The sequence below is a fragment of the Dermatophagoides farinae genome, chromosome 5 (assembly GCF_024713945.1).
Source record: "Dermatophagoides farinae isolate YC_2012a chromosome 5, ASM2471394v1, whole genome shotgun sequence".
In the NCBI taxonomy this organism is placed as follows: Eukaryota; Metazoa; Arthropoda; class Arachnida; order Sarcoptiformes; family Pyroglyphidae; genus Dermatophagoides; species Dermatophagoides farinae.
Genome location: NC_134681.1, coordinates 1,459,621 through 1,472,919, shown reverse-complemented (window position 1 = coordinate 1,472,919; position 13,299 = coordinate 1,459,621). Strand labels below are relative to the sequence as shown.

General features: G+C 29.6%; 5 protein-coding genes across 8 annotated transcripts in view; all 5 read right to left on the bottom strand.

Annotated features, from left to right (window-relative positions):
* Window positions 1-1,071: 1,071 nt before the first annotated feature.
* On the bottom strand, window positions 1,072-1,911 carry LOC124500126 (uncharacterized). The gene is made up of 3 exons (XM_047064167.2): window positions 1,558-1,911; window positions 1,262-1,469; window positions 1,072-1,148 (listed from the first exon to the last, which is right to left on the bottom strand). Exons 1-3 carry the CDS (start codon window positions 1,879-1,881, stop codon window positions 1,072-1,074), a joined length of 609 nt encoding a protein of 202 aa, XP_046920123.2. The 5' UTR covers window positions 1,882-1,911.
* A 468-nt stretch (window positions 1,912-2,379) lies between these two features.
* On the bottom strand, window positions 2,380-4,126 carry LOC124500125 (uncharacterized). The gene is made up of 3 exons (XM_047064166.2): window positions 3,601-4,126; window positions 3,331-3,520; window positions 2,380-3,255 (listed from the first exon to the last, which is right to left on the bottom strand). The coding sequence occupies exons 1-3, from the start codon at window positions 3,853-3,855 to the stop codon at window positions 3,182-3,184; spliced, it is 519 nt and encodes a 172-aa protein (XP_046920122.2). The 5' UTR covers window positions 3,856-4,126; the 3' UTR covers window positions 2,380-3,181.
* A 554-nt stretch (window positions 4,127-4,680) lies between these two features.
* Cbs (Cystathionine beta-synthase) lies at window positions 4,681-6,759 on the bottom strand. The gene is given in 3 exon segments (XM_075731392.1): window positions 4,681-5,411; window positions 5,507-6,547; window positions 6,732-6,759. Coding segments are annotated over 3 exon segments (1,476 nt in total). The 3' UTR covers window positions 4,681-5,004.
* A 56-nt stretch (window positions 6,760-6,815) lies between these two features.
* LOC124498987 (uncharacterized) lies at window positions 6,816-9,850 on the bottom strand. Its single transcript, XM_075731390.1, has 2 exons — window positions 8,178-9,850; window positions 6,816-8,098 (listed from the first exon to the last, which is right to left on the bottom strand). The coding sequence occupies exons 1-2, from the start codon at window positions 9,667-9,669 to the stop codon at window positions 7,278-7,280; spliced, it is 2,313 nt and encodes a 770-aa protein (XP_075587505.1). The 5' UTR covers window positions 9,670-9,850; the 3' UTR covers window positions 6,816-7,277.
* Window positions 9,851-10,973: 1,123 nt separating this feature from the next.
* LOC124498988 (uncharacterized) overlaps window positions 10,974-13,299 on the bottom strand; it is a 49,935-nt gene continuing 47,609 nt past the window's right edge. For all 4 annotated transcript variants that reach the window (XM_075731368.1, XM_075731370.1, XM_075731369.1 and 1 more), the window contains 2 exons: window positions 12,148-13,230; window positions 10,974-12,055 (listed from right to left, as the gene is read on the bottom strand). In XM_075731368.1, the coding sequence (XP_075587483.1) occupies window positions 11,931-12,055; window positions 12,148-13,230 (1,208 nt within the window). In that variant the 3' untranslated portion in view covers window positions 10,974-11,930. The remainder of the gene's footprint in view (window positions 12,056-12,147; window positions 13,231-13,299) is intronic.

Below are 13,299 nucleotides of genomic sequence, written 5' to 3'. Positions count from 1 at the left end.
CTTGACTGGGTATTTTCAATTCGATTAACATCATCATCATCATCATCATCATCATTATTATTCACAAAATTAATAATAATAAAGTCCGACAATATCGAATGATCGATTGATTGATTAATTTTGATTGGCTAGCCTTTTTTTTTATTCATCTGTCTCTTTTTATCTCTCTTTCTCTGTATTCATTTCAGCGGATATGATTAATCGATAATCGAATGTTTTTGTTATTTGATTCGTTTTTTTGTATCCAAGCGATTTTTTTTGAATTTCAAGCTTTTGGTGTGGCCATTTAAATTAAAAAAAAAGTTGATCGCCATCATAATCGCGAATATCATCATCATTGTCAAATGGTTATCTGTAAACCAAGAAAGAAAAAGAGAAGAAAATTTTTTATTTTTTTTTTCACGAAACCATGAACCATTAGCCTTGAGTGTTTGTCATCACCAGTTACATTGAACAGATTTGGTCATATTTTTTTTATTTTCTCTCGTAGAAAATTTTTGTAAATCATTTATAACAGGAAAATAAGAAAAAAACCTAAAATTTCTGACAAACAATTGAAGGTCATACACACATTTAATGGTGATTTTCAGGTGATTTACTTGACTCTTTTTTTATGTGTGTGTGAGGACAACAGGTATTGACCACAGGTGATATTGTTTTTTTTGTGTGTGTTTCTTTTGTGTCAATTATTTGAACTAGATTTTTTTTTAATATATATAAATATATTCAAAATTGAATTGAAAATGTAAAATAAAGGACACATTGTTCCGGTTTTGTTGTTGTTGTTGTTGTTGTTGTTGTTTATTATCATTGATTTCCACACATGAACAAAAACTTTGGTTGTTGTTGTTGTTGTTTTTTTTATTCCGACATAACATGAATTAAAATCAAATTTTTTTTTCGTGTGTGCGTGTGTGTGTGTTTGTTTCTTAAATCTCAAAATACAAAACAAATTACAAGGTTATGGTAATGGTTATCCAACACACTAGATTTAAGACACGTATATATACACAAACAAAAACAAACACAGACACACACGCAGACACACAGACACTTTTTTTTTGATTTTCATTACAAAATAAAATTCCATAGATAATAACCGAATACAATACCAGTGACAATAATGCCGATTATTGTGCAAACAGCAACTATGAAATGAAAACGAATATTAAAAAAAAACAAAAAAACAAACAAACAAACAGTACATGTGACAGGAAAATATATGATGAATATATGATATAATAATGATAATGATAATTACCTAATGACCAGAATAAAATTTTATTAAAACAATGATTATTATGTGAATTATTGTCATAATTCACACAATTTATGAATGGATATTTTCGTAATAAATATTCGTCCAAATGTTTTTGTATATCAATAATTGATTTATGTTTACAATTTTTACGTATGGCAATATTATTATAACATTTTTGGTATGGTACAATCAATTGGCAACAAATTTTCTATGAATTATTAAATATAATTTTAAAAGAATTGGAAAAAAAACATTTTTTTTTGTTGTTGTTGTTGCAATCTTCATATACTTCTTACCTGCATTTGATCATTGGATAAATTGTCATTGTCAACAACAATCATCATATCATCATTGAATATATTATCATAATCTTCTAAATGATTTTCAAAATCTAAATCACAACGTTTAAAAAGTCGTAAATTTTTTCTATAACAATCATCCATATCTTTGGCCATTTTATTATTGATACTAGTTGCAATTGTTGTCGTTGTTGTTGTTGTTGTTTTAAATGTCGAATTCAATATCCATAATTCAAAATCAATAGCATTACCATAATTGTCAATGAAGATGATGATTAAAATGGTTATTGTAATAGGAAATTTCGTTATCATTTTCATCATATTGTTTTTTTTTTTTTTGAATTCCCGGATCTTTTCTTTTGTCTTGGATATTCTTGTTGTTGTTGTAAATTTAAAAAAAATTGATCTTTGCGTGTGTGTACAGTTTTTATATATAAATGAATATGAATATATACACAGCACACATATACATTTGATAAATCGAAAAATAGCCAATAAATCTCATCATCAATTTGTCAATTTCCATTCGCCACAAAAAACGCGCGCGCACACACACACACACACACACGATTTAATGATTATCATTATTGGCTCATAAATTTTCTGCCAGAAAAAAATAAATAAATATTTTCCATTCCATAATGGCGGAAAAATAAAAAAAAATTCAAAAATTTTTCTTTTCGTTTTGATATTTACATTTTCTATATTATTATTTCTATTCACACATATCAATTTTGGCCAATTGACAACGAATTTTTTTTTCAAATCTTTATTCAGATTTTTTTTTTATCATAATCATAAATGAGCAGCAATTATTAATTACAAATACACAAATTATTAATGAAAAAAAAAAATTTTTATGAAAATCGTCAATCAGAATGAATGTGAAATTTAAAAATCTTGGAAAATGATAAATTTAAACGACCATGGTTTGATGACAATGATCATTGTACATATTTGTTTTCATAAAAAAAAAACGATGTTGGCACATGAAATTAATCAATGTGTGTGTGTATGTATGTTTGTGTGAGAAAAAAGCTTTGTTGTTGTTGTTGTTATTGTAACAGATTACGTCTCCACCAAGGTGCCTGTGATGATTGGATGTGAAAATCAATATCAATATATCAATATATGTAATTATAATGGTTTTAAGTAATTTGATGATAATTTTTGGTCATTTTTTTCAAAATTGTTTTTGTGTGCGTGTATTTTGTAAGGGTATAATGTCCTAGATGAAGATGATGAAATGAATCACAATAAAAAACAAACCACAAAGAGTATGAAATCAAAATTTTGGCACCAGCATAATAATGATGCAAAAGAAAATGTTACAATTGGAATATGAAAACAATAAAAAAAAAAACTTTTTGAATTATGTGTTAGTGTGTGTGTGTGTATTTAAAGCTCGAAAAACATGAAAGAATGTTTCAAAATAATGGAATGGACATCACATGATATTATACATTGATTACAAAATGAGAATCAGAATGTTTGTTTTGTTTTGTTTGTGCGTGTATGGGTGTTGTCTATGTCAAAAATCAATCAATTCAATGACATTATTATTATATGATTAAAAAAAAAGCGACGATCAATGATGAAATTTTCATTCGTTGTTTGTTGTTTAGCAAAATGTTCGTTTAAGACAACCAATTAGCGAACAGAAAAGAATGAAAATAATCACGACAATAAGAGCAACTAAAAAACAAAACAAAAAAAAGAGAGGAAAATATTAACCAAATTTGATTTATCATTAACATCAACACTACATACATATTGCCCAGAATAACAATGGATCCATACAATCGACAATATTATCATAAGGATCACAATCACTTGGATAAAGACCTTTTTTCATTGCATTCATAATACCATCAACGGTTTCTTGTGCTTTTGAGCCACAACGTAAACGTGCTACAGTATTGAGACATTGTTTATAAGAAATGAATGCACAACAGTATTCCTATATATTTATTTATATCAAACAAAAAAAAAGGAAAACAAAATAAAATTCAAAAAATGAAAACAAAAAATCATAATTACCTTCACTCTATCGCGTTGGCCATCAATGTTACTATACCAGTAGTTGATCTGATTCTGGCAGCCATCAAAATCTTCACGATTTTGTATCAAACAAGCTGCACCTTGTACTTCTTCCAATACTGAATCGATACCATTTGAAATGGATTTTTTAATCGAATCCAAAACAGAAGCATTGCCACCATTATTATTGATCAAATTGATCATAGCGATTATTGAAACAATAAATACGAAAAATTTCGATATGATTCCAGCCATTTTGAATCAAAAAAAAAATGAAGATTTAAATCACTTTATTAAAAAAATTAAAATAGTGAAATATATAGTGATTGATGAGACAAATTATATGTGTGAACAATATGATGACAGACACAAATAGATCAAACAAAATCAAATGCAAAATGAATCGAAATGATCGAAACGATATTTTTCTTTTTTATTTTGTTCGTCAAAAATTTCGTTTTGTCAACGATTGGTGTGTGTGTAATAGTGTGAATTATTACTCATCATCATCATCAAAAAAAAAAACAACAAGTACACATTGGCCCACATAAACAAAGAAAAGAAAGTGAATGCTGCAGTATACTCTCTGGCCATAAGAAATACAGTAATACCCCGCTTAACGCGGGGGTTACGTTCCAAAAATTCTGAGCGTTAAGCGAAACAGCGCTAAGCGGGGCTATCTTTACATAATGCATTTTTACCCTTCATATACAATGTAACAATGTAATGCAATGTAGGGTAATTGTACAGCGTTATATCGAATCAGCGCTAAACGGGGCAGCGTTAAGCGGGGTATTACTGTATATTGAATGCGCAGTTGTTGAAAAAATATCCTTTTGCACATCATAAAATGTGGACGAGTCCAAATTTTCGTTTTTTCGTTTTTCTGTCTTCGTTTTTCTGTCGGTTGAGCCCAATATACAGTGCACAGAAGAAGAAGAAGAAAAAAAAACGGGGGAGTCAAGTCCTATGGAGACCACGCGGCGTCCAAACATTTTACAACAGAAGCAACACACACACACACACATAGAATAAAAGAGATGGGAGAAGAGTTAGTTTTTGCACATTGAGATTGAAATAATCGATAAATTTTGTTGAAATATTCAACAGTTTATTATTCATTGATCGATGGATGTTTTTTTGTTTTGTTTTGTTTTGTTTTGTTTTAGTTGTGATTCAAATGAATCTGAATATAGAAACAAACAAACAAAAAAAAAATCTAGATCGATCAGATTGATAGAGTAGCTTTTTTATTATTATTTCATGATTATTATGATTTCATTATTATTTGTTTGGTACCTGGAAATGAAAAACAAAACAAAACAAAACAGAAAAAAATTATTTTAAATTTTGTTTGTCGTCGGTAGTTATTCAGCAGCATCAGCAGCAACAGCAGCAACATGGCTAATTTGATTGATCCAATTTAGCCAAATAATTCAATATATCAATATGTGTTATAATAGCTGCAATCATTTGTCGATTGATTGATTCATGTTGATGTTGTGATTCAACAACAATAGCTACATATGGATGACGTCGTAATAAATGTATTAAACGTCCAATAGTTTCATTTGAACGCATAACAGGAAATTGTTTTTGTACCACTTTTGATACTGGACAATCTAAACTATTGATTGTACCGGCTGCTAATCTAGCCATTATATCCATAACAGTTACCATGCCAATTAATTGTTTTTTATTTATTCCATCATTATTATCCACCACTGGTAATTGATCGAATCCATTCATTTTCATTATATTTATTGCTTCTAAACATTTAGCTGTTTCATCAATGGTTTTAACATTAACACCTGAAATAATGAATAAAAGTAAATATATTATAAAATTCTTTTTCTTTTATCTAAATATCTAGATGATGATATATATTAGATATGCAACAACAAACCTCCAATCAATTCTTTAACGATTTTATTATAAAACCATTTAGCTGGCTGTTTTGGTCGAAGTTCTATTGGTAGATCAATATTACGTTCTTCAAGCCAATCATCATCTAAAAATTTCGTCATATAATTACGAACACCATCCGGTAATACGACAACACAACGTTGTTGTTCATTCAATGATTTAGCCGCTCGTAATGCACCGGCTAATGCTGTACCAGATGATCCACCACATAATAAACCTTCCATACGAATTAACATTCTGGCTAAACGTAAACTTTCACGATCATCCACTTTAATCCATTGATCAATAACTGATCGATCCAATACGGTTGGTATAAAATCATAGCCAATACCTTCCACTTCATAGAATGTAACATTCGTTTCATTTAAATGATCAGGTTCAGCTAGAATCGATCCGATTGGATCTACACCAACTATTTGACATGTTGGTATCATTTCTTTGATACGACGAGCCACACCAGTAACTGTACCGCCTGTTCCAGCACCCATTACAACCATATCCACTTTATGATCGGTTTGTTCCAATATTTCTAATGCAGTATTATCATAATGAGCCAATGGATTACTTGGATTACGATATTGATCCAATATAATTGCATTCTTCAGTTGTTTTTGAAGTTTTTGTGCCACACAAATATGGCTGTTTGGTGCATCAAATCTGGCGCTATTTGGTGTTCGAATGATTTCCGCCCCCAATGCACGTAAAACATTCACTTTTTCATTACTCATTTTTTCCGGCATCACAATAATACAATGATAACCACGAATAGCTGATGCTAATGCTAAACCGATTCCAGTATTACCGGATGTTGGTTCAATAATCGTATAACCTGGTTTCAGTTTACCATCATGTTCAGCATCCTGTATCATACGCCAACCAATACGATCTTTAACTGAACCACCAGGATTGAAAAATTCACATTTGGCCAATAATTCACATTTAATTTTAAAATATTCACGAATACGATCTAAACGTACTAATGGTGTATCACCAATATGTTCCAAGATAGTATCCATAATTTTTGGCTTTTCACGATGTTCACGATGATAATGTGGATTTGATTGTGGGTCAATTTTATTCATATTTAATGACCATTTACATTCACTTATTTTATCTGGTGGAATATAACCATGAATCGGTGCTGAAGAAATTTCAGGACCCATTTCCATACTCTTTGCTTTTTTCGTATCCAAATCGATAATTTTCATTTTGGATGCCATTTCAAATCGACATTGTTGAGCTGTTTCCATTTTTTTTTTTTTTGCTTCACTTTCAAAATAAGTTTTTTTTTTGTTGTTTGTTTGTTTGCTTGATTGTAATTAATTCGTACACAACAAGAGATGAAATGGATTGAAGCAAGAAAAAAAAACGATTGAAACGTTGAATATCATCCAATATATAAATATCATAATCAATCAATCAATCAATCAATTGATCGATTTTATTGATTAATTTCTTTTAAAACTTTTTGCCTTGTAATATAAAGAAAATGATGATGATAACGAAAAAAGGAAAAAAAAAATTTATCAAACACATATCATCATCATAATTATAGGGACAAGATTACATTGTTTAATTATGAACATTGTCCCATATTGCACAACGTGTGTGTGTGTGTGTGTGGTTGTTTGAATTTTTTTTTCTTGTTGGCATGTTTTCAGCATGATCAGAGATAAAAAGGCATGTTGAAACAAAACAAAAAATTTTTTTTTTTTTTTTAGTTTTAGGAATATTTGATCTTTTAGTATATATTATCTGAATGAACGTAAATATGGTTCGATAGCATTGATAGCACGACAAACATTGGCACTATCATCACATTTTTGATCATTATCATCAAGATCACCATTAGCATAGCGATGAAATCCTTTTATATTCATCATCATCATCATATTATTTATTGGCTGTTTAGGTCGATATTGTTGTCGATTATTTGAATTTAAATTCATTTCAGATTTTGATACGGTTGATGATGATGAAAACAATTTATGTTTGGAAATGAAACGTAAAAAATTTGGCCAACAACAATAATATGAAAGAAATGGTAAACAACCATCATCATCATCATATTGATCATAATCATCATCATCATTATTATTGATTGTTTTTGTTTTTTGAAAAAAATTTGCCAATTGATTTGAAAATAATGTTGATGTGCGTCGTCGATTATTATTATTATTATTGTAATTATAATTTAAACGTTTCAATAGTTGTCGATTATTATTACTATTCATATGTTTTCCCATTGATAATAACAATGAACTAGTTTTGGCGCTATCCATTACAATTGAACGTAATTGTTCCGTTAACATACTGTGTCCAAATGATGATGATGATGATGATGACTCAGTTATTAATCGATTATTGGCTCGTAATTTTTTCGTATCCAATTTCATTTGTAATTCTTCACAATCCCATACTAGAATATGTCCATCATATGATGATGTAAATAATTTTCCTGGTATCACTTGTAATGCTGTTATTAATCCCGAATGACCGGTAAATGTTTGCATTAATACAGCTGAATTTGCATCATATAATCGTGCACAATTATCATTACATCCAGTATAAACTAATTAAAATTAAAATGGAGAATAAGAATTGAATTTAGAAATTAAAAAAAAAAAAATGACAAAGTCTACAGAACTTACGAATTCCTTTGAAATATTGTAAACAACTAACCGGTGCTGTATTCTGATAATAAACACGTGTACATTGGCCAACATCCATTGCCCATGCACGTACAGTACGATCGGTTGAACCAGAATAAAGAATACGATTCTGTGCCAATAAACATAATATTGAACCTTCATGTCCAATAAGATCACGAACAAATTCACCGGTAATAACATCCCAATTTTTTATAACCGAATCAGCACCAGCTGTATATACGAAACTTGATTCTTTTCCATCGATTGCCAGACAATTAATTGGTCCTTCATGACCAGTGAATATGTGTCGAAGTTCACCAGTTGCTAATGAATAAGTCATAGCTGTACCATCGGTCGATGTTGATATGATAATATCCAATTCTTGAATCACACCTTTTGATAATAATTGATTTTGTGATTCAAAATTTATTATTGCTACTTGTGTGACACTTTTTTGATGATCTTGCAACACGTATAAACATTGACCAAATGTTGTTGAGATTTTTGTTCGTCGTAGAATACCACGTGATTCTAATTGATTATTATTATCATCGTCATCATCAATATGATGATCAAATTGATTTTCACTTTGTACAATTGTCAATTTATCAGTCAATGACCAAACACGTACCGTATTATCGAATGAAGTTGACATTAAAATTGGTCCATATGTACAACAACGATTAATGAATGCTTCATGACCATAAAGTGTCATAAGACAATTACCATCTTCAATACGCCATATTTTCAACGTACAATCTGCTGAACCAGAAATGACCAGATAACGATGAACTGTACAACAGGTAATATAATTTTTATGTCCACTTAATATACCAATACATTCACAAGGAGTGGAAAATGTACTCCATAATAATATGATACCATCTTCACCACCGGACACTAATAATGATAAATCTTCACTTATTGCTAGACAATTAACAGCACCAGAATGATCATTAATTTCCTGTTGTAATAGATGATTTCCGGTTAATGCTTTAGGATTTAGAATTCTAGTGGAAAGAAAACTAGTACGTCGTAATAATGATTCAAATCGATCAGTCATTATTGATGATGTTGAGACGATTGAACCAATTTTTCGATCAGATTTTAAACGATTCTTTTCCACTGATTTTATTGGTGATGATGATTCTTGAATCACTAATGATGATTGTTTGTTTTTTTCATTCTCATTTTTATCACAATTATCATCATCATTATGGTCATCAATATTTTTATCGATATCCGGTACAGATGAATGTTCATCATCATTTGCTACTGTTGATAGATTATCACCAATCGATGGTGATGTTTCGATGGAATTATTTTGAACAGATTCTTTGATTGATTGTGATTGATTAGCTAAAATAGGCGGTGCTGTTGATAAACGTTGATTATTATTATTATAATCAATGATGATATTTGATTGTTTATTGGTCAATCGTATTGGTGCCGATCGAATTTTATATCGATGATGATGATTATTATTGGCCATTTTTGTTGTTGTTGTTGATGATGATGAACATTATTCTATTTCATTGGAATAAATGAAATGAATGATTCAAATATATAAAAAAAACTGGTCGTTTTGCTGTATGGTTAAAAATTAATGTGTTCCACTATGAAATGAATCAGTCATTTGACCTCATAATATTACCAATAATAATAATAACAACAACAACAACAACAACAATAACGGCAACAAAATCTAGGGCGTGTGACAATCGACAACAGCAACAAAAAATCCTATACAATGATGATGATTGCAATAAATAAAATTGCTTATGATTCTAGGTATTCATATAAATATTCTCATCATCATCATCATTATTATTAATTATTTACAAAATACACACACACACACACACACACGATTCAGAATCTGTTATCATTATTGTTATTGTTATTGTTATTGTTTGATCATTAATATTTCGAAAAGATTATCATCATAATCATCATTATTATTGTACATAAATGAAAAAAATGGTCAATGATGATAATCCATATTTGTTTGAATATTTTGAAATTATTTTTATGAATGTAAATATCTGTAGTGGTGGTGGTGGTAGCGGTGGTGGCAGAGAAAAATCAAGTCTATCCCCACACATTCAAATGATGGTTCAATCGATCAAAAGAAATATGATTGTGGTTATGAAATAAATGGAAATAAGAGAGTCAAAAAAAATTTGACATCAAAATACAACAACAACAGCCAGATTTAACACTTTACCCTTTTTTTCCCATTCAATAATCACACACTCATCTCATAACTATTCAAGCACTAAATTACCATTCATCTGGAACATCTCTTACACGTTATATTTGTGGTGGGTTGAAAGAAATCGTTTTTTTTTTTTTTTTGCTGTGAATACCAAAATAATAAACGCACCATATATATATTGTATATATATACAGATTTCAAAATGGATTCTTGTTCAACTGGTTTAGAGCAAAGTGTAAAAGAATAATAATCAAAAAAAAAAAAAAAAAATCCAGATCAACCAAGCATATCAAATGGCATTTTCTCGTTTTTTTTTCTCTCGTTAAATTCTTTATTATTATTATTATTATTATTATTATGGAAACATACGATTAATATATTTCAGGTTCCAGAAAGAAAAAAAAAACGAATATATTTAATGCATAATAAAAATGGAAATATATTGTCTCGCAATTGAGAATTCAGGCCAACCTTCATATTCTGATTGCATACACACACACACACACGCATACACAGTGAAATTCCAGAATATATCGAAAATATATTCTAGCAGATGAAATGAAAATTTGAAAAATTCATTTTTGTTTTTTTTTTGGGTTTTTGATAAATGAAAATTTTTTTTTTAATGAATTTTTTCTTGTTTGTTTGCAAATTCTTTGATAAAAACAGAAAAATTATTTCAATTTCGAAGCAATCAATTGGTGTGTGTGTGTGTGTACGAGTGTGTGTTTGGAGAGGTGAGAGAGTGGTTGAAAAATGATGACAAAATAAAATTAAAAAAAAAAAAAATAGTGGTCAGTTTCCATTCCAAAAGCACAAAAATCAAAACAAAACAAAAAAAAACAAAATTCATATATAGCAAACACACACACACGCCACAGAAACAAGAAAAAAAAATAAATATTGCACCACATAAACAAACAAAATAAAGAAAAAAAAATCGATCGATCGATCGATTAAATTAAAATCGATATATCAAAATGAAAAAAAAATGAAAAAAAAACAGAAGAAATTGAATTTAAGTCAATCAGTGTGATGATGATGATGATGATAATTATAATTCATTCAAAATGATAATAATGTCATTTGTTGTTGTTGTTGTTGTTGTTGTTATTGTTTCAAATGATTCAAATAAATTTGATTTGATTCAATTCAATCGATTATAATCGATTGATGATAGCCAAACATATGGTAATTTTTTTTTGTTGAATAGTTTTCAATTTGTTTTATAATTTCGGTGATAGATGGCGCCACAAAATCATGTTTTTTTTGTGTTTTAAATTTTTAAGAAAATTCGAACAAAAAAAAAATCATGTTTTCCAAATGTTTTCGTTGTTGTTGTTGTCTTTATATTTACAAGATTTTTTTTTTGTTTGTTTGTTTGTTTGAAAATGATTAGCAAATGTTTGTGTGTGTGTGTGTGTGTGTTTGTAAAATGTAGAAAGGATTAAATGATGATGATGATGATGAATGAATAAGAAAAAGAGAAAGGGCGGCGATTATGATGATAATGGTGATGGTGATGATGATAAAGATCATAAACCATTGATAATGATGGCAATGACGTTGATGATAAATATGGCCAATAATAATGATGATTGATTTCTATTGAATTGGATGGTTGCTGAATTATTTTCACCGGTTTCTAACCATGATTGAGCTTGATTGTGTGGAAAAGAAAAAGTTTAGAATATTAGAATTTGTTTTTTTTTTTTATTTGAATTGGAATATTGAAAATTTTTTTTTCATTACCTATGTTTGGTACAAACACGGTGCTTTTTCTTAGCTCATGTTTAAGTTCATCTTGGGCAACCAAACATTCAAACATTGTTGGTTTAGCCATTGTTTTTGTTGTTGTCGATGATGATGATGATGATGATGATTTTGTTGGTATAATAACTTTTGATTGCTGCTGTTGTGGATGATAATATGAATGATATGAATGTCCATCATTTGATGTTGACATTGGCTGTGCCATTGGTAATGATGATGATGATGATTGTGATCGATCATTACCACCACCACCACCACCATTATCTGTATTACCAGCCGTTGACATCATTAATAAATCTTCATCATCAATAGAAACAATCATTGATACACGAAAAGCTCCATTTGATAATTGTGTTGAATTCTGTTGTACACGTGCACGTTCTAATGAACGTGGACGATGTACATTTGTTTGTCCATCACCTAATACTTGATAAATTGTAAGCTCCGGTAATGGATATACATTTTCAACTGTACATTCTATTTCAGTAACTGTAACTAGAGGATGATTATGATGATCATCATTATTATTATTAACACCTTGAGGCAATATTGAATCTTTATATCCCTGCTGCTGTTGCTGTTGTTGTTGTTGTTGTTGTTGTGACCGATGCCTTGTATTTATTGATAAAGGCCGTTTCGATAATGTTGAATCGGATTGACGTGATGATGATGAAAGTCCAGCAGCTGAACCAGACCATAAACCATCAGATGGACGTGAATGTTGTCGTTGTTGTTGATATTGATATTGATCTTGTCCACCACCGAATGGATGATCCGATTGTTGTTGACGATCGGATTGTATATTATTATTCGATATTGTCATTATTGTTGTTGTTGTTGATGGTGTAAATCCGGCTGCCAATATGCGTCCATTATTTGTATAATTCGCTTGATTTTGTTGCTGCTGTCGCTGTTGCTGCTGATGATGATGATGATAAATAGACCAGCCAGCAGGCAATGATGGTCCAGTATTACCACCATATTGGCCATTTGATTTGAATGCAGCTACATTTCTTTGTCTTGTTACACGTCTTGTAATCAGATCAATGGATTTTGTTTTCGCTACAGGGTACAAAAAAAAAATCGATATCATTAATATTTTATTTAAACACGAATTCAAAAAAAAAAAAA